Source organism: Pelodiscus sinensis, chromosome 6 (assembly GCF_049634645.1).
Source record: "Pelodiscus sinensis isolate JC-2024 chromosome 6, ASM4963464v1, whole genome shotgun sequence".
NCBI classification, from domain to species: Eukaryota; Metazoa; Chordata; order Testudines; family Trionychidae; genus Pelodiscus; species Pelodiscus sinensis.
Genome location: NC_134716.1, coordinates 110,681,882 through 110,707,743, shown reverse-complemented (window position 1 = coordinate 110,707,743; position 25,862 = coordinate 110,681,882). Strand labels below are relative to the sequence as shown.

Here is a 25,862-nt window from a genome sequence, read left to right as displayed (position 1 = left end):
TGTTAAAGTTCTAGCCTTCACCACATCCTCTGACAAGGAGTTGCACAGATTGACTGTGCACTGAATGAAGACAGACTTCCTTTTGTTTGTTTAAAACTTGCTGCCTATTAATTTAATTTGGTGACCCCTAGTTTTTTTATTGTGGGAATAAGTAAATAACTTTTCCTTATTCACTTTTTCCATATCAGTCATGATTTTATAGACCTCTGTCATATCCCCCCGGAATCTCCTCTTTTCTAAGATGAAAAGTCCAAGTCTTTTTAATCTCTCTTCATATGGGACCCATTCCAAACCCCTAATAATTTTTGTTGTCCTTTTCTGATCCTTTTCCAATGCCAATATATCCTTTTTGAGATGAGGCGACCACATCTGTACACAGTATTCAAGATGTGGGTGTATCATGGTTTCTATAGAAGCAATAAGATATTTTCTGTCTTATTCTCTATCTCTTTTTTAATGATTCCTAACATTCTATTTGCTTTTATGACTGACGTTGCACGCCGAGTGGATGTTTTCAGAGAGCTATCCATAGTGACTCCAAGAGCTTTTTCTTAAGTAGTTGTAGCCAAATTAGTCCCCATCATATTGTATATATAGTTAGGATTATTTTTTCCAGTTTGCATTACTTTACATTTATCTACATTAAATTTCATTTGCCATTTTGTTGCCCAGTCACTTAGTTTGGTGAGATCTTTTTTAAGCTCTTCACAGTCTGGTTTGGTTAACTATCTTAAGCAATTTGGTATCATCTGCACATTTTGCCACCCCACTGTTTACCCCTTTTTTCTAGATCATTTATAAATAAGTTGAATAAGATGGGACCCAAGACAGACCCTTTGGGGACACCACTAGCTACCTTTCTCCACTCGGAAAACTTACCATTTATTCCTATCCTTTGTTTCCTGTCTTTTAACCAGTTATCAAGCCACGAAAGGATCTTTTCTCTTATCTCATGACAACTTACTTTACTTAAGAGGCTTTGGTGAGGGATCTTGTCAAAGGCTTTCTGGAAATCTAAATATACTATATCCACTGGATCGCCTTTGGCCACATGTGTTGCCAAGAGGCAATGGTCCTTTCCGTAAAGGATTCAGAGGCAATAAGCACACAAATTGGGTGAAGGCTTAAAGACTTTATTAAATGTCAGAATAAAATACAATGCTTACATCCCTTCTGCTGCTGGGAACCCCCTGAAGGAGGACAGCGGACAGACCCCCAATGGCTGGTACGTAGCACCTTCTGCGGCTTTGGTCTATGCCGAGGTTCCAATATTAGAAATTTCCCTGGCCTTTATATATTATTGGATTTACATTACTCACACCTGCTGCTTTGAGAACCTGACAAGATTGTTGATACATTGCATATTTTCCCAGGCCAAATAATCAGCTTGGCCGGTGGCAAACCTTCAACATAGATAACTATCCCAAACACTCCTGTACTCCCGTACCAGGTGGATAGCCTTGGGACCCGGTCCAGAACTAGTTGAAAGTAAACAGTATATTCCTAAACTGAACCATCTTGAACAAACAGCTAACTCTTTGAGAATAATAAGAAAATAATGAGAAACAAAAAGCACAAGTGGCTGTCTAGGGCATCTAGGCCTGAAAGGAGATGTAGACATAAAAGGAACAATTGCTGTACACCACTTAATCGCCTCGAAATCACAATAGTCTCCGCATTTCCACTATAGCACATGTTTGTTGACACCCTCAAAGAACTCTAGCAGATTAGTAAGGCATGATTTCCCTTTACAGAAACCATGTTGACTTTCCCCCAACAAATTTATATTCATCCATGTGTCTGACAATTTTATTCTTTACTATAATTTCAGCTAATTTGCCCGGTACTGACGGTAGACTTACTGGTCTGTAATTGCCAGGATCACCTCTAGAGTCCTTTTTAGATATTGGCATCACATCAGCTATCTTCCAATCATTAGGTACAGAAGCTGATTTAAAAGATAGGTTAAAAACCACCGTTAATAGTTCCACAATTTCCCATATGAGTTTTCAGAACTCTTGGGTGAATGCCATCCGGTCCTGGTGACTTGTTACTGTTAAGTTTATCAATTTGTTCCAAAACTTCCTCTAATGACACCTCAGTCTGGGACAATTCCTCAGGTTTGTCTAAAAATCTGAGCCTAAAAAGAATGGCTCAGGTTTAGAAATCTCCCCAATATCCTCAGCCATGAAGACTGAAGCAAAGAATTCATTTAGCTTCTCCGCTATGACTTTATCATCCTTGAGTACTCCTTTAGCATCTCGATCATCCAAGGGCCCCACTGATTATTTAGCCAGCTTTCTGCTTCTGATGTACTTTAAAACATTTTACTATTACTTTTTGAGTTTTTGGCTAGCTGTTCTTAACTCCTTTTGGCTTTTCTTACTGGCTGTCACTACACTGGCCAGTTTTTCCGGAAAATCAGCCGCTTTTCCGGAAAAACTTGCCAGCTGTCTACACTGGCTGCTTGAATTTCTGCAAAAGCACTGACTTCCTACTGTAAGAAATCAGTGCTTCTTGTGGAAATACTACTCTGCTCTCATTCAGGCAAAAGCCCTTTTGCATAAAGCTTTTGCGCAAAAGGGCCAGTGTAGACAGCTCAGATTTGTTTTCTGCAAAAAAAGCCCCAATCGCGAAAATGGCGATCGGGGCTTTTTTGCAGAAAAGCGCGTCTAGATTGGCACGGACGCTTTTCCGCAAAAAGTGCTTTTGCTGAAAAGTGTCCGTGCCAATCTAGACGCTCTGTTCCGAAAATGCTTTTAATGGAAAACTTTTCTGTTAAAAGCATTTCCGGAAAATCATGCCAATCTAGATGCAGCCACTATGTTTTTACACTTAATTTGACAAAGTATATGGTCCTTTCTATTTTCCTCACTAGGATTTGACTTCCACTTTCCACTAGGAGCTTCCATTAAAGTCAAAGGAAATTGTGGATGTTCAACATTTTTGAAAATCAGGTCCCTTCTAGATAAAAGCCTGAATAAGGATTGAAGCAAGTAAGCAACTATATGAATTCTGGTTTAAAAAATCCTAGCCATGAACCACATTTACGATGTACACAACTCTTACAAAGTCTATTCTAGTCTGTTCTTATACCACTCTCAACACTATGGTATCTGAGCACCTGCCAGAGGTTCATTAAGAGATATGGCTAGTATCTGTCATGTATGGTTTGCACTCTTTCTCTCTCTCTCTCTCTCTCTCTCTCTCTCTCTCTCATACTCTTCCTAAGGGATAAATTGTGCGTGCAATGGCTTTTATTATTGTAGTTGTTAAGTGATAGATGTATGTTGCTAATAGCAAAGTCAAGGTCAGAGAAATGTACCTTGCATTTGGTACAGAAAGTGGTGAGGTTTGTGGTGATACTTCATTCCAGAGGAAGTTTGTTCCACAGTCTTGAACCAGTACTCAAGCTCCTTTTCCTCTTCTTTTATTAGCTACATACTTGCTTCATAGAGGCAATGGTGCTTTCCCCAAGACTGAAATACTTCATCTGGTGTTATTATGCTTATTGATAGTAACATCTTTATTTGTATAAAACGAACAAGATCTTGGCTCTTCTATGGCCAATATAAGATTTTCACCAAAATTAGACAATTAAATATGATTTTATTAACAAAGGAAGGTAACAGTTATGATCATAACATTAAATTAATTAAAAAATTAAGACATCTTAACAGCAATCACAGAGAAACTAGAGGGAAATACTGGGATACATCACTGCATTCTTTGGCAATATGTTCTAAATGTCTTGAAACCATAGCAGGGTGGAAGGCAGGTATTTAAATGCATTTATTTGCACAATAATACCAGGCATACAAATACTTTTTGCAATGGGATCTTCATGTTAATTTCAGTACCAAGAACAGTTACTACAACCTCAAGAATATCACCAGGCAGTGTTCTTTCCAAGAGACATGTGAGGTAAGAATTGGATCAGCATGTGGTTGTGGGGATCCAGATCTTCATGTTCCTGCAGACCTCCTGGAAGACTTCCCCTTCTTTTCCCTTGGATGTTGCTAGGCAGGCCCTTTGAGGGCTGGTTTAATAAAGAATTAGAAAAAGGTTAGGGATGCTAGTTAGAATCCTGGGAAATCTTTATTTAGATAAAGAGAAACCTGTTGGTGCAATTTCTAGGACATACACAGAAATGCATATTTATTTCACTGCCTTCACCAAAAAAGAATAATATATTTTTGCTATGGCTTCCTTATCATCTAGATGGTCTTTGCATGCATCATGATTCATTGTACACTGGTGCTTTTTTACTATCTATGGTGTATGTCTATCTATACTTCAGCTTAATTGTTGAATGGATTTGTGGGACTATATATTTTATCTCCTGTAGATGTAGCTCAAAATTTAGTAGTAACAACATTTATAAATATTAAAAGAAATATATTAAACATTTATAAATAGTATTAGTTTATATTAATCACTTGAATTGTATTTTTAATGCTGAGCTAAACCTATCACTACTTATCAACTGTTTAAAAAATGGCTCAAAATGTTAGAAGTAGTCTCACCAGATATGACACAATCTGACTGAGTTTCCCTTCCTCATCTGAGACAGCTCCCCTCCCTCACCTACCCTCATCAAGAGCCAGGGCCAATCTACATAGACACTGACTAGAAAGACTCGCAGTGTCTTCAGATCAGCCTTACAAAGGCTTAGTTGCTGACTATAAAAGTTTGCTGGTCAAAAAATTACACATAAGGGGTCAAGTGCAGAAAGCCCCACTAATCCTTATTGTATCCCATTAATGTGAGTCATTCCGAGTAAGTCATTATTATCTCTTATCAGTCATGAGTCACAGTTTCTGAAAAACATAGAACTAGGAGTCAAGAGATCAAGGAACCATTCTTGGCTCTGGCACTCACTTCCTGCATGATCTCTGACAGTTCTCTTAGCCTTTCTGTGTCTTCATTTTTCCCATGAATATCACAGAACAATGGTCTCTTCACAGAGGCTTTGAAAATTCTCTACTGATTTGAAAGTGCTCAAAGACCTTCTACTGAGTACAGAGAGCAAAGTAGTTAATAATTAGCAATAATAAACATGGTTTGAATCTACTGTACTGAATAGCACATAATTTCTCTTGATTTGGTTTGGTAAATATTGCGTGAAGAATCTGAATGAACACAGTGAGCTGCATCCCCATTTGTGCCCCATCAACACAGTGTTCAGAAAGCTGCAATGAAAATGTTTGACCTTACCTACCCCTGGTCCCGAGGCCAGTTCTGTGCCAGCTATGCCATAAATGTGATCAACAACAACCATAGAGCTAAATGCCCTACAAGTGACCCATGACAAGAAATAAATTCAAAATGTAATCAGTCAAATTCAATCACCAAACTTTTTTGTTTAACTGACAGATGGTTTGCATGACTTACAGTAAATGTGTTATTCTCTTCAATTTATAAGTTTAATTGGTTTATTTTAGGCCTGCTCACAGTGTCCTGTGAAAGCAGAAGCTGCTGTACAATCTACCTGAAGAACTGTAACACAGGAAAAGGTACATCAATGAATTGGTCAGAGCTATAAAATAGATGGCACCAATTCAGAAAGATGAACGAGTTTTGAATGCAATTGCATTTCGAAAGTTCTATCAGTACACGAAAGCAGTATGGTATTCCAAATCAGGACCAATACATTTTTAATAACAGAAGGGGAAATTACCTGCCCAGGGTCAGGCATGAGTAACTGGGGTGTGTAATGTACAGGGGCAGCATCTTCTCCAAGACGTGGAGAGGATCTGTTCTATGGAGGCTATACAAGTCCAAGCTTGAGACTTCCACTCAGTGGAAATGATGATACTTAAACGATTTTATACCCACACCACAGCTCCACTCACATTTGCATTTGAGTGCAATAATTGGGCCCTGTCATTGTTGTATGTTACACTATTGCTTAAACACTCCAGTCAGGGATCACTGCCGTGTTATAATAGGTGTTGTACAAACATAGTAAAGAACAGTCCCTGACCCCAAAAAATAACAATCTATTCTAATCTTTAATTCATAGGTTGTATTTATAAGGATCCTATCACTGAGCTACCTTAAGACCTGCTAAACACTGAACATGGTCTTACAGGAACAAATACCTCAACATCTTTCTTCTTTTTCTTCCTTCCATCTGTTCTTTTGTTTCATAATTTAGTACTTTAAAAGAAGCTGAAAGGGGAAAAGAAAAGTCTGTTAGTTTTTATGAATATATTTTACTAGAAGATTTCCCTGGCGTTGCTTGGTTTTGCTGAATCAATTTTTGTTTTTCTTCATTTAAATCATTGCTCTGGGCTAGGGATGAGAGGATCAGTATGCAGGCTGCCCTAGGGAGAGAGGATTACTCCAGCCCTCTCTCACTGCAACAGCTCGGGGCCAGGTGACCACTGCAGCTCCAGCAAACACAGACCGGGGAGCGGTGCATGTCCCCCAAGCTGGGGCCAGTCCAGTTTCATCTGCTCCCTGTGTTCCCCAGCCAGAGGGGAATGCAGAAAAGTGTGCACTCTCTTCTCGCTCTGTGATGAAGGGGAACAGCCAACAGTGTTCTTGTATCAATCGGGAAGGGGGGAGCTTCATCCCCCCCACCCTCCCTAAAGGGCAACTGGAGGGTGGGAGGCTTTGGGCTAGGGCAGTCCCAGATGGGGGCCCTGCCTGGTGATTTCGTCTCTTTTCTATATGGTTTTGTGCATCTTTGTATGAATCATTGGGAGCGTCCCCCTCTTTCTTAAAGGAAGCTTAGGGAGTGGAAGGCTTGGGCACTCTGGAGTGGAGGGGGTGTGTGCCCCCAGCCAACCTCTTTCACATGCCTGATGATTCTGTCTCTTGTCTGTATGGGTTTTATGGAAGCAGTCCCATTCTGGGCACATCCCATTTTCTTTACCTTTCTTTAAGTTATAATAAGAGGAAGCTGCATACAGAATTTGGTGGTCCTAGATCTTACTGTTTAGGGGAAATTCTTGAGCAAACAGGAGACACACTCTGGGTATGTCTACACTACCCCCCTAGTTCGAACTAGGGGGGTAATGTATGCATACCGAACTTGCTAATGAAGCCCGGGATTTGAATTTCCCGGGCTTCATTAGCATAAAGCCAGCACCGCCATTTTTAAAAGCCGGCTAGTGCGAACCCTGTGCCGCGCAGCTACATGCGGCACGGACTAGATAGTTTGGATTAGGCTTCCTATCTAGTCCGTGCCGCGCGGCTACACGCGGCACGGACTAGATAGGAAGCCTAATCCAAACTATCTAGTCCGTGCCGCATGTAGCTGCGCGGCACAGGGTTCGCACTAGCCGGCTTTTAAAAATGGCGGCGCCGGCTTTATGCTAATGAAGCCCGGGAAATTCAAATCCCGGGCTTCATTAGCAAGTTCGGTATGCATACATTACCCCCCTAGTTCGAACTAGGGGGGTAGTGTAGACATACCCTCACAGACAGACAAATTCTCTAAAATATATAGTAGGCTACAGGAGACTAATACATCTAGGACCTGATCTGAGACCTATTAAAATCAATGGGAACCTATCCCCTGGATTTTAGTGGACCTTGGAATAGGCCCATAATGAATTCAGGTATAATTTCTATGGAGTGAAGTATCTTTCTAAAATAATTAATAACGTTAACAAGGTGCCGACCATTAGATTTCATTGCTAACCATTTTAGAAGTAAGTTTGATGTTGAGATTACAGGTATCAGAAGAATGGCAGACACTGAAAGAAGAGAGGAATTATTTCATGTGGAATCCCGGGGATGAATTGAAGAAAGGGAAAATTTAGGCTATTGAGAAAATTGTCCTGATAATGAGATCTCTGAGGCTGAAGGAAGTCTCCCAGCCTGAGTACAGGGGGGAGGGGAGGGGGAGGAAGGAGGAGAGGTGAGGAAGGTGGCAGCTGCTCAACGGCCCCATGATTTAAAATGGCCTGGGGCTTCCAGCCGCTACCTTGAGAGCAACAATGGCCAGAGCCCCAGGCCCTTTAAATTGCCATTGGAGCCCATGTGGCACACACCCAGCAAGCTGAAGAGCTTACTGGGGGACTCTAGCCCCTCCCCATTCCTTCTGCCTGAGGCCTCCTTCCGGAAGCCCAGCTCAGCAAAGTCTGTTCTCAGCCCTTCTTGGGTTAGCTGGCTCATACTAGAGGGAGCCCAAGTTAGCATGATAAAAATAGCAATATGGATGCTCCAGCTTGGGCTGGAACTAGTGAAGCTCTCAAGCCTATCTGTCCCTCTATGTTTGAGATCCTGAACTCCAGCCCAAGCTGGATCATTCACATTGCTATTTTTACTATGCTGACTGGAGCCCCATTAGCACAAGTCTGATAATCTGCATTGGAAGACTCGCTGTGGTGTAAAATACACTGCCAGGGGAAGAGATGGAATCCCTCTATATTGGGGCATTTGAACATAGCCATGGAAAAGCACTAGAAACCATACCACAGGGAACATTTCTACATTGGCATGGGGATTTGGCAAGGTGACTTAAAAAGATCTTTCCAATCCATAAAGTCCACTGCTTGATCTTCCCTGAAAGAATCCATGCTTGATACTGCATTTCCATTTATGTGCATATTTGATCATGATGGATAAAAAAGGGCATTCATAACGATTTAAAAAAGTCAAGCTTGTTTTCTGTATGTATAGCAGATGGAAATAAGCCGATAAACATATACAACCTGCAAACCCTTACAATGTGTTTATTTGTGTCTTCATTCAAATTGTTTCTTGTTACACAATGGTTTTGTACACAGTGGAGTACTTAACCTAATTTATATTGATCTCAATTGCTCTCATTTGTGCATACTTAATTCAGAGAGATAATCAAATTGATTTCTGAGGCCTCCTTTTTAAGAGATTGTACTAATACAGATATACAAGAGGTGCCCTAACTAAATTATATTAAAAGAAAAACATTTTAAATCTTTGAAAACTGTTTTGATGGTCATTTCATTGTGTTTAGTATTACTAACATAATTACATTTCCTCCACATTGAGTTCTGTCTGAAATCAAATTGAAAAACATTTTTGAGCTCCATGAGGCAGATAACTTGGTTTAGCTAAATTTGTACTGCACATATATAAAACAACATATTAGAGATCTATATGCATTGCTTACTCTTGCAAAAGATATGGAGTAATGTCTTACATTCAAATTAGAAGGACTTCTGTTTTTTTCATAGTAGGTTTGGCTCCTTTACCATTTAGCAGTTATTTGATGTGTTCATTTCACAGTTCAAAAAAATTGTGCTTCTTTGTCATTATTATTCTAGAACTAAAAATCAGCAAAAGTATCTATGCACTGAGAAAGGAAAGGATTTGGTTAGGAAGACTGAAGGGAGTAAAAATTAGGAGCATGTTGGTGGGATGAAATTAAGTATGAATTTAAATATGAAATTAAACAGTCATAAATTACCAGGATCAGATGGTGTTCAACCAGGAGTTCTGAAGGAACTTACAATTGCAGAACTACTAACTGTGGTGTGTAACCTATCATTTAAATCAACTTCCATATCAGCTGACTGGAGGATAGCTAATGTGATGCCAATATTTTTAAAAGGCTATAGAGGTAACCCTGACAATTAGGATGTGTCTACACAGCAAAATTATTTCGGAATTACGGCTGTTATTCTGGAATAACTGTGAGCATCTACACAGCAATTCCATTATTTTGAAATAATTTTGAAATAATGGGAGGCTTATTCCGACTTCTGTAAACCTCATTCTAAGAGGAATAATGCCTATTCCAAAAATAGCTATTTCAAAATAAGGCATGTGTAGACGCTGCACTTCTGCTATTTCGAAATAGCCCCTCACCAGAGCCATTCTAAGTTATTCCTCCCCAGTGCCTCCTGGGGCTGTAAATCGAGATAGCACGTCTATATTAGGGAAGCCTGCCTTGGACTAATTTTGAGGCTTTCCTGCAGTGTAGATATGCTATTTTGATATAAGCTATTTGGGAATAACTAGTGCTTTTTTTGTGATGGTACGCACTGGTACGGCATACCGTCACCTTTTCTTGGGAGCACTTGCTGCTTCCCCCCAGCACAGGCCCCTGCTGGCTCTGGGAGCACTCGTGCCATGCTGGACATAAGTCTGCTCTGGACATGTGGCAATTAAAGGGGCCATGACCGCATTTCGGCTTTCGGCCTCGACCTCCCAGGGCCCCCTGGTTACTCCCCAGTGCTTTTTTTCGCGTGATAATTTTCCCTGGCTTTTTTTTTTTCCTCGACAAATTTTTTGAAATCGTAGTGCCGGGACTTTTTTTTTTTTTAACAAAAAAAGCACTGGGAATAACTATTCTGGAATAACTTATTCCAAAATAACTGAACAGTGTAGATGTACCCTCACAGGCCGGTAAGCTTAACTACAATACCAGGCAAATTGGTTGTAACTATAGTAAAGAACAAAATGATCAGACACATACATGAGCATGATTAGTTGGGAAAGAGTCAACATGATTTTGGAAAAGGGAAATCATTCCTTAACACTCTATTAGGCTTCTTTGAGCAGAGGTCAACAAGCATGGGGACAAGGGAGATGCAGTGAATATAGTGTACTTAGATTTCCAGAAAGCCTTTCACATGGTCCTCCACCAAAGGTTCTTAAGGAAATTAAGTTGTCATAGGCTAAGAGGGAAGGTCCTCTCATGGACTGATAATTAGTTAAAAGATCAGAAACAAAGGTAGGTCAGTTTTCAGAATAGAGAAAGGTGAGCAGTGGTATCCCCAGAGGGCTGTATTAGGACCAGTGCTGTTCACCATATACAAATATAATCTAGAAAAACAGGTAAACCGTGACATGGAAAAAATTTCAGGTAGTACAAAACTCTTCAACCTAATTAAGTTCAAAGCAGACTGTGAAGAGTTACAAACTGATGTTACAAAGCTGGCAGACTGGGAAACAAAATGGCAGATGAAATTCAGTATTGATAAATGCAAAGTAATGCACATTAGAAAACATAATCCCAAATGTACATATAAAATGATGGGGACTAAATTAGCTGTTACTGCTCAAGACAGGGATCTTGGAGTCATCGTGGATAGTTCTCTGAAAATATCCATTTAATGTGTAGTGGCAATCAAAAAAACAAACAATGATAGGAATCATTAGGAAAGGGATAGATAATAAGACAAAAAATATGATATTGCCGCTATATAACGTATGGTATGCCCACATCTTGAATACTGCATGCAGATATTGTCACCACATTTCAGAAAAACATATTAGAATACATGGATGGTTGGTGAAGGCAGGGCTGGGGGAGGCAAGCCCCAGCCCCACCTCCAGCCCTGCCCCTTCTGCTAGGGCCCACTCAGGAGGCAGGGTGGCGTGCTGCACATGTGCTCTACCTTCCAACCACGGGGAGGGAAAGGGAGTGGGCGTGCACTCGCTGCAGCCTCACCAGCCCCGGAGGAAGGTGCACCATGCCGCGTGGCCCGGCCACACCCAGCCCAACTTCAGGGGAGAAAGGAAGCAAGACGTGCTGTACCACGCAGCATGGCTCCAGCCCCCCCCCCAGCTTTGGAGCACCAGGATAGGGAGGAGGGCACACCACACCATACAGCCCGGCCCGGCCCAGCCTCTTCAGCCCCGAGGAAGATGAAGGGTGCATGGTGTGGCCCCAGCCTCTCCAGCCCCAGAGCACCAGGGGTGGGAAGTGAGTGCGCTTCCCAGGCTCTCCAGCAGTGGGACAGTGGACACTAGGGGCAGCAAATCCCCCCCCCAGAACACTTACAGCAGGCATTTTGGGGGTGGAATGTGGGTGGGGCTATACCTGGTGGTTTGGGAAGGCAGAGTCTTCCCCCGCCTTACATACCCAATGCCCATGTTAGAACTGGAAGAGGTACAACAAAGGACAACAAAATTATTAGAGATATGGAACAGCTTCCATATGAGAAGAGATTAATAAGACTGGGACTTTTCAGTTTGGAAAAGAGATGACTAAAAGGGGATATGTTCAAGGTCTATAAAATCATGACTGGTGTAGAGAAAGTAAATGAGGAAGAGTTATTTAGTACGTCTCATAACTCAGAGCTAGTGTTCGCCCAATGACGTTAATAGACAGCAGTTTTAAAACAAATAAAAAGAAAGTCTTTTTCCATACAATGCACCGTGAACCTGTAGAACTCCTTGCCAGAGGATGCTGTGAAGGCCAAGACACTAACAGGGTTCAAAAAAGAACCAGATAAGTTCACAGAGGATAGGTTCATCAGTGGCTATTAGACAGGATGGGCAGGCTGTGAAGTCTCATGCTGTGAAGTGTCGCCAACCTGTTTGCCAGAAGCTTGGAATTGGTGACACGGGGTGGATCACTTGATGACTATTCTGTTCATTCCCCCTGAAGCATAGGCCACTTCAGGAAACAGGATAGTGGGCTAGATGGACCATTGGTCTGTGGCCATTCTTACATTCTAAAAAGGGAAAATGTTAGATCTCAAAAGTGCCCCTTCTATGAAATGTTCTGTACTGTTAAATAGTTTCCCAAGATACATGATTAAAGCTCCCTTGCTTGATTTATGTAAAATTAGAAACTGGAGGAAGAGGGATTCAGAATTGGATTAGGTTTATGTTGGAGTTTGTGTTGAAGAAGAAACAGCAAGTTCTGTGCATCCTTTACATTGCTCTGCAGTCAATTGGGCAGTAAGATAGATAGGAAGGGATGGAGACTAGGCAAACCTATATAGATCCCTCACACCCAAATTAGACTTAACGCAGGAAGAATGTGGCATCTTGTAATAGCTGATGCAGCTCCTCTTCACTGAGCAAACAGAGGGAGGGATTGTGCCTCAGAGCTGCTCCTGGGGCACTGCCACTAGGTGTTTTCCTTTACTTAGGTCACATGCTTATAAGCTTTCCTGAATATATATGACACATCTTGCCATATGCATTCTTTATAGGGTTGCCAGGTGTCTGGTTTTCACCCAGACAGTCCATTTTTTCTGGCCCCTGTCTGGTAAAAAAAAAAAAAAACAAACATTTTACATGTCCTGTATTTTCTGTTTTCTCATACAAAAGGCCGTCAAGGACAATATTCCCCTGCTGCATCTGGCGTGAGCGGGGAGAAGCAAGGAGCGCAGTAATTCTTAAAGGCACAGCGACCCCTCCCTACCCCCTTTTTTTGCTCAAACATTTTTTGGTCTCCCAGGATTTGGGGGACGGGGACGGGGGACAGTTCCTGTCATGTTCGGGATTTTTGGTGGAAGCATCTGGCAAGCCTAATTCTTTATTGTGGTTATACAATTGTGTGTGGTTTTGTAGCCCTAGACTTGTCTCAAGACTCTCATCCTTGTCTGCTTGTTTGCTGTGTCATGTCTAAAATCTAACTTGAAGCCTCTTTAGAGTAGAGGCCTGTCTTTTGTTTTCTATGTAAGGTGCACATTTAGTGCACAGGATAGCTATTCAGACAGAATTAAGTTTGCAGAGGTAACCATCAATCTAGCTTTCCTTAAATTTCAAGTGCTTGACTTTGCATTTTGAATAATGTTCCTTTAACATAGTGTTTTGGTATGTTATTATTATAACCAAATTTGGGTGAGCTCAATAATATCTAATGAAATACACTAAAGCATCGCAATGATGTTTTTATTTCTACATTCAGTTAACACTATACATTTGTAGTATTCAGTGATGACCTATGCCATGCCTGTTTCATTAAAGATTTTTCACACTAATTACCTCAGCTTTCCAGTTAATATATTTTTTATGACTTATTAATCACTTATGCTTTTGACATGTATGGTCACCTTAATGTAATATTTGCAAGAGCTGAAGGTTTCTTATCCATGAACGAGGGCTCCATTGTTGAAAACATTGAGCTTTGGGCCCCAGTTTGCAAAGAGACAGACGTGCTTAATTTTATATGAGGTTCAGGTTGACCCCTGAAGTCAACAGGAGTTTTTCCACTGATTTAAATGAAGTGGGTGCAAAACCTTTGAGTGGTTCCATTTAAATCACTGGGATTAGATGTCATTAGATGTTAGTGTCATTAAGACTGGCTAGTGATGGGCCTGAGCCTGCTCACTGATTTAAGAGGACTGTTCTTGCCCCCATTAGCTGTTTCACCTAATGGAAGAAGATAAGCTCCAACAACATAGAGGTTGTACCATGCTGAGCACAAAGCAGATCACGCTAAAGGAGCTGGTTCTGTGCATACCCTTCAGATATGGGAGGGAAGTCAGACTGAAGGAGACAGATGGGGCCCAACTAAGACTGTGATCCCCAGGACAGATACTCCTTCTCTCATAACTTGGCCTTTCTGTAAATCCTGGATTGTTCCTCGCTAACTTAAAACTTGCTTGGAGTCAGCTGCCCAATTTTCTACCCTTCAGAAGGTACCAAGATAAAAATCACCTAGAAAACAGATATCCATTGCACATAGTGAAACATGAAGGCAACTGCAGTGTGAACAGATCTGTCAAAAGTCAGATTTAACCAGCTCAGAAGGGGGTAGCTCAGAAAGGTGCTATAATCCAGCATATATAAAAAAATAGAAATCAAGACTTACAAAATAAAATATAAATAATAAACATGATGAAACTGAATTCCCCTCTGGAATACTATATATCCAAAATTACATATATCATACATATTCCTATGTTTGTTTGTAAAGACAATTCCAGTCCAGTCTCACTTTTCTTTTCCTTAATAAAATGTTTCCACAGTAAAATATATTGCATAATGCAGGCTTATTCTATATAGAATTTACATAACAATTGTTCTGATTTTCTCTTTTTGGGGTGGGGTGTCATTGCAAATAGATTAAAATAGATTTCTCAATACTGTAATGATTTTTTTACCAAGAAGATATTCTTATCTGAATTCTTATCTAATTCAGATTGGTTTAAACCAGGTGTGAACCTGTTGAAGTCATGTTTAGATTGTAAACTCTTTGGAGTAGTGTCTCTTTACTTCTTTGTGCTTGTAGAGCTTCTAGCCTAATCAGGCTCCAGAGTTGTTTAATCCCTGCAATAAGAATGATTAGTAATCTCTCTCTATATGAAAAAAACCCTTTTCCTGCGGGGTGACAGAGTAATGTCATCAGGTCTCTCTGCATCGCCTCGCCCCCCAGCCTGAGCAGAGCCTCCAGAAGGGAAAGCAGGAGCCTTGCTCAGGGTTCCCCCACCTCTCCTCCGAGCGTGCCCTGGAGTCTGCGCTGGCCCCCAGCTCCCCTGCAGGAGGGCCAGGGCATGGTGGCAGTGGCTCCTTGCTGATCTCTGGGGCCCTCCTGCCTCCGCCTGGCCTGCTCTCGGACTTCTGTCTGCCTGGTGCTCCAGCCTTGAACCTCCCCACCACAACATTAGAGCGCCAGCACCAGCTTCCTGTGGGGGTGAGGAGGAAAAATCCCTGAGACTCCATGCTGGATTCTGCTTGCAGGGAAGCATGCACACTGCTCCTCCCCTCCACACAGCAGCATGTGTTTCCCCACAAGCCAATTCCAGTGTGGAGTCCCAGGGTTTTCTCCTCTTCCCCAGGGGAAGAGCTGGGCCTGCCTATCCCCAGAGATGGGGGGTTGGTGAGTGTAGAGAGGAGAGGGCACCACCCCCTAGTAGTAATAATTAATAATTATAGTTATAATAGCATAAAACCAGTGTGAGTGAGAGCAGTCATGCCTTAAAGTCTAAGACTTGCAAGTTTTATATTTTCAGTAAATAATTTTACTGGTTCTCTAATCAATTCTATGGTTATAATAAAAACATGCCCAAAACAGAGCAGTCTGACGTAAGTTCATTGACTTAACTGTGGGCTTCATCTTCTGACATTAGCATCTCTAAATAGAACATCTAGATGCCACTAAAGCATCACATTGGAATGTAACATGGACTTATAGGTTTCTAAATAAACATAAGTAACCTCATATGGAATGTGGATGTTATAATTAACTTCCCAATTGAGTTTGGAATTTCCAAATTGCAGCCACTAGTATCATTCTGTGATAGTGTATTTCTTGGGCTAGATTCCGAAAGAGAGTTGGGCACATAGAAAATCACTGGGATTCACAAAGCCTGTGTGAGATGCCTAAACTTGCTATACAATGAATGGGGAGAGACAAGTGCCTAAGAATGGGGTTAACAAAAGCCAGTTTGTTAAACCACTTAAATTAGCCTGTGGGAGAGACTGAAGATAGGGGTATGTGCTAAGCCCTGCCCCTTGCAGGGATATAGACACCAGGTTACAGAGAGGCCCCTTTCTTCACCTGGTAGTCACAGTTGTGAACCCTCTCACAGAGTAAGATGCCTAAACATTAGCAGCAGCAGCAGAATGTAGTGTTAGATAGCCTCTGAGCACATGTGCATGATTTAGCCTTGCAAGCAAGTTAGGCAGGGAAGCAACTAACTTCCCTCAGTTCATGAACCTCACTGGAGCTAAGGTAGCTGGATGTCTAGAGTGAGGCAGCCCTGTGCTTGCTCAGAGGCAGAGACATAGGGTGTGTCTAGACTACCTAGTTTTGTCGACAAAAGTGGACTTTTGTCGACAAAACTATACCAGCGTCTACACTACTGCTGAGTTCTGTCGACATAACGTCGACAGAACTCAGCAGTTTTGTCGACGCTGGTATACCTCATTTTACGAGGCATAACACCTTCTGTTGACAGAACTCTGTCGGCAGAAGGTGTTATTGCCTGTAACGTTGTGTCCAGACTACGGAGTTCTGTCAACAAAGCAGCTTGCTTTGTCGACAGAACTCAATGTGTCTGGACGCTCTTTGTCGACGGAAGTTTTGTCGACAGTATCTGTCGACAAAACTTCCGTCGACAAAACGCGGTAGTCTAGACGTACCCATAGGCGTCCAGGGATCACTGTCTGCAAAAACTTAGGGGCTAAGTGAGTTTAGGTGCCTACAGAGCAATTTGGCTGCTGAGAGTGGGGTTTGTCAATGCCTAAGTCTAGGACACAAAAACCTAAAATAGCAGCTAGGCTTTTAAGTGTCTTTGTGAATTTAGTCCCTGCAAAAATAACATGTCACAATGCCAGAGGTTAATGGAGAGGGGAAACAGTGTATAGCCACTTGCTCCAGCTTTTTACACGTACCTGTGATGGGGCTCACTGATCCTCAGAGCACCCATTAGCATCAGTATGGGAGGTTGCCACTGTCTTTGGGTCCAGCCTCTCCTGCCAACAGCCTCCCTGTGGCTCCAGGTCACTGAATACTCAACCCTTGGACAAGTCACTTAATTTCACATTCTGGGGTATCATAAATCCAGCCCAAACTGAATGCTTCTCTCAGCCAGACATGTCTGTCTCCTCTGCCATCTCTCACTCAACCAAACTCTTTCTGTCTTTATATTATGGTTTAGCTCCTTCCCCTAAGGCCAGGCACCAGTTAGCTACTCAACTCCCCAGGGTCAGGTTTCTAATTGTAACAACTAATAGACCCTGTCTCAAGGCTTCTCTTGCATGGTCCTGTAGTGTGCTGCCGCTTTTGCCTCTGTCTGTGTGCCCTAACCCGGGGTTTCTCTCAACCAGGGGGGCTTCTCTGTCTTCTCTTCAGGGCTGGCCTTACCATGAGGCGAACTGAGGCATCTGCCTCAGGTTCCAGACAGTGGGGGGGGGGGGCACCACTAGGACCCAGAGTGGAGAAAATTGTGTCTGCTGCTGGTGTATATGTATTCTCTCTGCTCCAGATGCACAGAGATGGTGGAGTGCCATGAAAGGAGTAGAACAGGAAGAAGGCAGAATTGAGACCTTTCAAAGTTTTGGCCCAAGCAAGGGGGCATCATTTGAGCTCCCTGCCTCAGGTACCAAAATGCTGTGGGCCAGCTCTGCCATCTGTCTCTCAGTTGAACTCCATGGCTATGTCTACACTCGCGGCTTCTTGTGCAAGAACATCTTGCGCAAGTGTTCTTGTGCAAGAACTCTTGCACAAGAAAACGTCCACACTGCCATGTGCGAGCTGTGCTTTTGCGCAAGAGCACCCATGGCAGTGTGGATGCTTTCTTGCGCAAGAAAGCTCTAGTGACCATTTTAGCCATAGGGCTTTCTTGCGCAAGAAATCCCTGCTGAGCTTCCACACTGCCCTCTTGCGCAAGAGCTCTTGCGCAAGAGGGCTAACACCTGTCAAAAAAGAGCATAGCTCTTGCGCAAGGAGCCCTCTCTTACCACACCATACTGTAAATTTACTTGCGCAAGAGCGGGCGGGCAGCGTGGACACTTCAGATTCTTGCGCAAGAACAGCTGTACTTGTGCAAGAAGCCGTGAGTGTAGACATAGCCCTTTAGACTACTTATTATGTCTTAGCTCTTCCCCTCTGGCTGGGAGCAAATTAGCTACTCACCCTCCAAGGTGGAAAGCATGAGTAATTGGATGCACTGCTAGCCTTGCAGATGATAGGGGTGAAGCTTCATGATAGTACCAAGAGCAGGACATTTCTTTTCCTGTCTTTGAAACTCCAGGGCTACGTCTAGACTGGCATGATTTTCCGCAAATGCTTTTAACGGAAAAGTTTTCTGTTAAAAGCATTTGTGGAAAAGAGCGTCTAGATTGGCACGGACGCTTTTCCGCAAAAGCACTTTTTGCGGAAAAGTGTCCGTGCCAATCTAGACGTGCTTTTGCGCAAAAAAGCCCCGATCGCCATTTTTGCAATAGGGGCTTTTTTGCGCAAAACAAATCTGAGCTGTCTATACTGGCCCTTTTGCGCAAAACCTTTTGCCCGAACGGGAGCAGCATAGTATTTCTGCAAGAAGCACTGATTTCAGACAGTGGGAAGTCAGTGTTCTTGCGGAAATTCAAGTGGCCATTGTAGACAGCTGGCAAGTTTTTCCGCAAAAGCAGCTGGTTTTGCGGAAAAACTTGCCAGTCTAGACACAGCCCAGCAGTTTCTGCTTCTGAGAAATAGTGTTATGTATTGACAGGCTTCCTGAATTGTTAATGTTAATAACTCTGTGAAGGATTTCACCATATCTAAGAGAGGTACACCATGTTGTTTTTCTTAATGATGCTCATATTTGGCTGATCCATGGAAGTGCCTCATAAAAGGCATTACATATGTCCTGTTTCCTGTGTCCAGGAACCGTTCTCTTAAGTCTAGATGGATCACTACAGTGGAGTGACTTAAGGATGGACATTGAACTGACTGACTCTGGAGTGACTTACTGCAACAAGACAATTGGTCAGAAAAAAGTTTTACTCAATGTCAGCTGCACCCAACATATTTGTCAGAGATAAACTAGATCCTTGATAGAATAATTCTTGATATGTTCTCCCCTACAAACTCTATGACTATATTTTCTGTTTGGATTATAAGCTTTTCTGGAGAGGGATTTTGTTTTTGTATGCATATTTGAGGACTCTGAGCAGTGCTAAATTTGAGAGAGTTTGTCTATCTGACTGTGAGGCGACATCTACACTGCAGGCTTTTTGCACAAGAAACTTTTAGTGGAAAAGATCTTCCACAAAATCTTCTTGCACAAAAGCGCATCCATACCGCAAAAGCGATGCACTTTTGGACAAGAGAGAGTCCACACTGCATGGACACTCTTGCGCAAGAAAGCTCTGATTGCCATTAACAGAATGGTCACCAGAGCACCTGTGCTTTTTCTGATAGGCTCTTTTTGCTCAAGAAACCCCTGTTGAGCATCCACACACCTTTTTGTGCAAGAACTCTTTTGTGCAAAAAGGAGTTATTCCTCATAGAAAGTATACCTATACCGAAAAAAGCCCTCTGTTCTGCCATTCTATTGTAAATTTTCTTGCACAAAAATGCACTTGCGGTGTAGACACTCCGCAGGTTTTGCGCAAAACCCTGTAGTGTAGACCTAGCCTGAGTACATCTGTCTGTCAGTTGTTCAAGAACTTCTCCTAAAGAGTAAGAGCTAGGACTACTGAATTTAGTATATAGTTTCTTTTTATCAAAATTTAAAACAAGGGTTTGGTTGTGCTAGGAAAATGGACTGTGCCTGGAATGGGAGTGTTTCTCATAAAACAGAAAGAGAGGGCTCTGCTATTTAATGACCACATGGGGACTGCAGAGGATGTGGGATGGAAAAGGAATAGTTATACTGTATAATGACCAGAGGGGGGCAGCAAGGAGTCAGAGATGTGGCCCAGACAGCTAAAACCCCTTTGAGGTAACAAGGGGGAAGGATACAGAGAGAGACAGCTATCTACTACATATCAGAGAGTTCCATGTCCCCAGGCATGGAAAATGTATTCCTCCCTCAATTGTGCCCGCTGCCATCAGAGAGATATAGTTTAGACACACCCATGGACAGGCAATTCTCACCTGGCTCCAAGCTGATGCAATGATGGAGGGCTGGGGTAGTCCTCTCTTCCTGGAGCAGCTTGCATACTAAACCCCTCATTCACAGCCACATCCCAGAACAATGATTTAAATGAAGAAAACAATGCCGGTTAAATCTTCTACTCATAAATAAAATGACAGTAACAGCTGTCAGAAAAGCATATATTTTTGTGGTTGTGCTTTCATATTTCTTACATTTCTAGGTGTTGTGCAAATTGGGAGTTTTTGATGTTATTCAAGAAAAATGCTGTACATTTTCCCCTAAAACTATTGCCAGAATATAATGGAATGTGACTGTTTTGTATTGCTTCAGACAAAAGGGCATTTGCCTTAATTCCAGGCATACATGTGCTCGCCAACTGTGTTCAAGAGCTGCTGCATCGTATAGTGTAGTGAATAGTTTCTTGCTTTTAATTCTCTAGATTTTTCACAAGCAATTTGTTGTGGTTATTCAGTCATCAAAATTTGAGTTATTTTGGTTAGTTTTGCTTATACAGTCACATCTTATGTTTCTGCTCTCTCACTGGAAAAAATATAACTCTTAGAATCAAGGTTCTAGTACACATATACATGTTCTAGAATTCAAAACAGATTGCAACATTCTTCATTACAGGCAGTCCCCAGGTTACGTACAAGATAGGGACTGTAGGTTTGTTCTTAAGTTGAATTTGTATGTAAGTCCGAACTGGCGTCCAGATTGAGCCGCGGTTGAAACTGACCAGCAGCGACTGAATCGGACACACCTGGGGCAGAGCAGCTGTGGTGCTGCTGGGTTGGTCCCGCAGCACCGCACCGCACCGCACCGCACCTCGGTGCTACTGGACCAACCCGGCAGCACCCCAGCTGCTCTACCCCAGGCGTTCCCAAGTCAGCCGCTGCTGAAACTGACCAGTGGCTGACTACAGGAAGCCCGAGGCAGAGCTGCTCTGCCCCAGGCTTCCTGGAATCAGCCGCTGATCAGTTTCAGCAGCGGCTGATTTGGGAACACCTGGGGCAGAGCAGCTGGGGCGCTGCCAGGTTGGTCCAGTAGCGCCGCACCTCGGCGCTGTGGGACCAACCCGGCAGCCCCCCAGCTGCTCTACCCCAGGCATCGGTGAGAAAAGCCTGGTCTGCTGGGGGAGGGGGGGGCGCACTAGCTGCGCCCCTCCCCCAGCAGACCAGGGAGACGCGGGCGGCGGGACCGCCGAGACGTGCCGCGGTCCCGCCACCCGCATCCTCTGCGGCTTTGCTCCGCGTCTCCCTGGTCTGCTGGGGAGCCCCCCCAGCCGACCAGGAAGACGCAGAGCGGCTTTTCTCACTGCAGAGGAGGATGCCGGCGGCGGGACCGCCTGCGTTCTCTGCGGCAAAAAAAGCCTTGTCTGCTGGGGGGGGCGTACTAGCTGTGCCCCCCCCCCCCAGCAGACAGGGAGACACGGAGCAGCTTTTCTCGCCGCGGAGGACGCGGGCGGTGGGACCGCTGCACGTCTGGGCAGTGCCGCCGCCCGCGTCCTCCGCGGCGAGAAAAGCCCCGTTCGAATGTAGGGATCCGACATAAGTCGGATCCACGTAACCTGGGGACTGCCTGTATTTGTTTTAAAATCACTATTTCCACAAATATTCCTGCTTGCCAATTCGTTCACCAAAATGTTCATAGAGAATAAGAATAAAGGAGGCATGGGTGTGAGCATGGGCAAAACTGATTCGTTCAGAAATTTGAACAAATCTGAGAGGAAAAGTATTTTGCACTATTTGTTCAGTTCTTATTACAACTCCAGAATATACTTTATGAAACATATACAGTAAATTGATCACTTAAAAATCCCAGGAATATGTAATATTAAGATAGTAAAATTCTCTAAGCAAGGTGATATAAGAGGCTGGTCCCCTCGACAGTCAGGACGCCCCCAAAGTCGGGACAATGTCCCTTTTTCGCAGGGCAAATGCAGCCCTATGGGCCTGGTCCATAAGTACAGTTCCCTCTAATTAGGGTAAATACAGCCCCGCGGGCCTAGTCCTAAACACAGTTCCCCCATCAGGGTAAATATGGCCCTGCAGGCCTAGTCCCAAAGTTCAACAGGCCTAGTCCCTTCAACCAGGGTAAATATGGCCCTACAGGCTTAGTCTCAAACACAGTTCCCCTTTCTCTCAGAGTTACTTTGCCCTAGAGGCCTAATCCACAGGTAAGGCTCCCCAAGTAGTCAGGGAGGAGGATACCAGGGGATGGGGAGTAGGGGGACCCAGTCCCTTCTGCTCCACTGGGTACCAGCCTAGGGCCCTGTTGGCAGTGGAGGCCTTCACTTCTTGTTCAGTGGGGATTCCTGCCAAAGTGTGCTGAGCTCCTGGACGACAGTCCTCCACCCTGGGCCACTTCCTACCATCCATAGCGCTGCTCAGCTCTCCAGGCATTGTTCGGCGTGTCCAACCCCCGCAGATGGCCTCCCTGTTCGGGGCTGTCACTGGGGCTGCTGCTGCGGTGGCTGCTGCTGGGTGGCTGTGGCGGCTGGGGCTGCAGGGGCAATTCAGGCACTCCAGCCTGGGCTCCTTCCCCTCTGGCAGTCCACCCTGACTGGGCTGTTCTGCTGCCTCTTATACTGCTCCAGCACTTGGAGCATGCCCAGTCTGGGAAAAGTGGAGGGGCTTTGTCAGCTCACAGAGTTCTAGACCCCCCTCCCTTCAGTGTGGGGTATGCTCTCCCTGTCACAGTGGTTCAGAAAATGAGTAGTAAGATAGGAAGATTTTCACCTCTACAGTATCAGTTTGAATCCCATCCTGGGTGATAGTGACAAAAAGTCATTGGATGGAATGACTTGGTCTCTGTCTAGATTTAGTGGACGGGTGCCTCATCCCAAAATCACCATTGTTGAGGATGCTAGCTGGCAGCCTTCTTAACAATCTCTGTAGAGAGTCCAAGGATGGAATGAGCCTGGAACAATAATTATCCTCTCACTCAACTTCATCCCACCAGACCAGACCAGGTGCAAGGAGGGAAGGCTTGTTCTATTTTTCATACTGTACCTGTTCAATTAATAAACGGACTCCTTCATCCTTCAGGCAGCTTTCTTGCACACTACAGTCACTTATAAAAGTAATATATTCAAAGCAAAGCTATGTAATGGCAAAGGAAAATTGAGAGCCTTATTGCGTGGTCACTGAGTCCTAAATCCAAAAAAGCTCTTTAGAACATGCTTCACTTCTAGCCTGTGAGTAATCTCACTGAAGTCAATGGAATTAAATTGGAACTTGTGGGTAAATGCTTTGCTGGATTAGGGTTTACCTTCTCTGGAGTTTCTTTGTGCTTGTAGTGGTGCAAATGACATATGTGTCAGAACTGGAGTCTTTGGTTAGATTGTGTTTTAATTACACCTGTGAAAAGATGGAGTAATTCTGAAAATTATTCTAAATTTTAAATGTAGCTGAGATCAGAATCTGTCTTTCTACCTTTATAGTGAAAAAATTATACATTTTAATCAATGAAGGTTGATTAAAAATACATAACTGCACAGCTTGCTAGACTGCACCCATTTGCTCCTATCTCACCCTCACTTCTCAGGCTGAACTGCAGACTTCACACTTTGATTACATTATAAGAATGCCACCATAACAGATCTTTGTTTTTTTTAAATTGAATTTTTTTGAAGCTCTGCTGCTTTCAGAACCCTTTATATAGTTACTGCCTTTATTTATGAAGGACAGTCCATCTTTTACTCCCAAAAAATGTTGAGGGCTTGATTCACCACCGTACTGCTACAATTTTATGCGAGTATAACTCCGTTAAATCAATGATATTGCACATGTGTAAAACTGGAGTAACACAATAGTGAGTCAGGCTATTGCCTTTTTCAAAGCGTTTTTATAGAAACTCCTGTGTTCTCCAGTGCAGCCTAATGCAAAGAAACATGCACCTGCATTTCTTGCTCCAAATGTCTATAAAGCTTATAGTTATTTCCAACTACTTGTTGTTTTTTACAGACAACCTTCAATCTTAACTCTAGAACATAAAATCAAGACTCTTCTAAAATGAAGATGGCTCCTTCCTCTCCTTCTCCTATTAAAAATGAGTCTTGCTCTGTAGACAGGTTTCCTAAACAATAGCTGTATCTCACAAGAGAGTGCTCATTCCATTTTTCCTTTCTGATAAATGCACATCAAGGAAAAACATTTGCCTTTATAGTTCCTTTTCAAGAGCAAACTTAACAGTTCAAGGAAAGTATTTACTGAATGCATTGAGAAGCACGTAGCTTTGCATTATTTATTATTAGATATGAATAGCTATAATACCAAGAATGGACATAAATTAGTGATGTTAGAAAATATCATAGCCCTCCCTGTAACCTGAACTACAGCGAATATGTAAGAGCTCATCACATTCCTTGCCTTTCATTGGCATATCATGGAAGTAGATTTGAGAGAAAAGACTATGTAAAACACAGTATGGAAAAATCCAGTATGACTACATTAAAACCTTCTATTTGTTCTCCAATATATAATAAAAAATTGATAGCATTATCTGACAGATTAAGAGTAAAAGAAGAGCTCTGGGGAACATAAGAGACCTTAGGGTAACAGAGTTTAAGTTTGAGGAGTTTATAGAGATCGCCAGAGGGGATAAGGAGAGAGTTCAGAAGCAGGGAATTTATGGGAGGCAGAACTTGTAGGGAAGAGAGTGCTGAGCAGTGGGTGGAGGTGATACAAGGGGAAAACGTGTGGGGAGGAGACAACTTGGGGGAATACTTAGAGCAAGGAGGCTCTTGTAAATCTTGAGGAAAGGAGAGATTATGGAGGAGTCATGGTGAGAGGATGAAAGAGCTAAGCAGTCATTGGAGGAACATCCAGCAAACCAGGTTCCTCCTATGAGCCCTTGGCACATTAGCAGGGAAAACCAGTGATTTTTTTAAATCATACATTCTACACCCTCAAATTCCAGACATCTTTTACTGCTTTAGATCTAGTCCATGACTAAAATCCAGACATGCCCTAAGGTTCCATTTACTTCCGTGTAGCTGCATCAGCTTACACCAAGGCTGAATTAAGTTGTTGCATGTTTGTGTCTGTCAAAGACTTCAGAATACTTTTTTTCTCTTTCTGGACTTCTTCTTGGTTGAAGGAAAAGGTTGTTTTGTAGCAAAATTATCAGAATGAAATCTTCTGTTTTCAGTAGGCTTGTTTCTTCCCTGATATACACCAGTATAAATAAGGAGTAATCCACTGAAACCTTGGGTATTACCCGAGTATAAACCCAGTATGAGGTCAGAATCAGGAGCATTGTGTCTTCAAAGAAATATCACAGGAAAGGTTGTGTTTATGTAAAATAATAGTGTAAAGTTTGGGGATATAGTTTGCATTAAATGTGTCATACAAAATATAGTTTTGTACCATACCATACAAGATAATTCATGCAAAATTTCACATGATGCCTGGGAAGAAAATGATGGCAGAAGATGAGGGGAAGGAAGGAAGGAAGGAAGGAAGGAAGGAAGGAAGGAAGGAAGGAAGGAATAAAATGGAGAAAAGGAATAGCAAGAATGGAAAAAAATAGAGCAAGAAAAAAAGGGGGGAAATCAGTTGGACAAGTAGAGAAAGAAATATAGAAGAAAAAAATTAACCTAAAATAAAAAATAAGGAATAATTTACATAGTGAGATGACATTACAAAT

The 25,862-nt window shown here is 42.8% G+C and overlaps 1 protein-coding gene and 1 long non-coding RNA gene across 4 annotated transcripts in view; one reads left to right on the top strand and one right to left on the bottom strand.

The window, feature by feature from the left end:
* ONECUT2 (one cut homeobox 2) overlaps nt 1-25,862 on the top strand; it is a 55,503-nt gene that overhangs the window by 14,159 nt on the left and 15,482 nt on the right. Inside the window, exon 2 of one of the 2 annotated variants that reach the window (XM_075932627.1) lies at nt 5,445-5,516. The exons of the other annotated variant lie outside the window; for it this stretch is intronic. Within the exon in view, the coding sequence (XP_075788742.1) occupies nt 5,445-5,516 (72 nt within the window). The remainder of the gene's footprint in view (nt 1-5,444; nt 5,517-25,862) is intronic. 2 annotated transcript variants of the gene reach the window in all.
* Nucleotides 3,366-24,257, bottom strand: LOC112544714 (uncharacterized). 2 transcript variants are annotated; one of them, XR_003088051.2, is made up of 3 exons: nt 22,585-24,257; nt 6,105-6,174; nt 3,366-4,039 (listed from the first exon to the last, which is right to left on the bottom strand). It is a non-coding gene; the product is annotated as an uncharacterized LOC112544714 (long non-coding RNA). The 2 variants fall into 2 exon arrangements; XR_012904972.1 differs by lacking the exon at nt 22,585-24,257 and adding an exon at nt 20,213-20,312.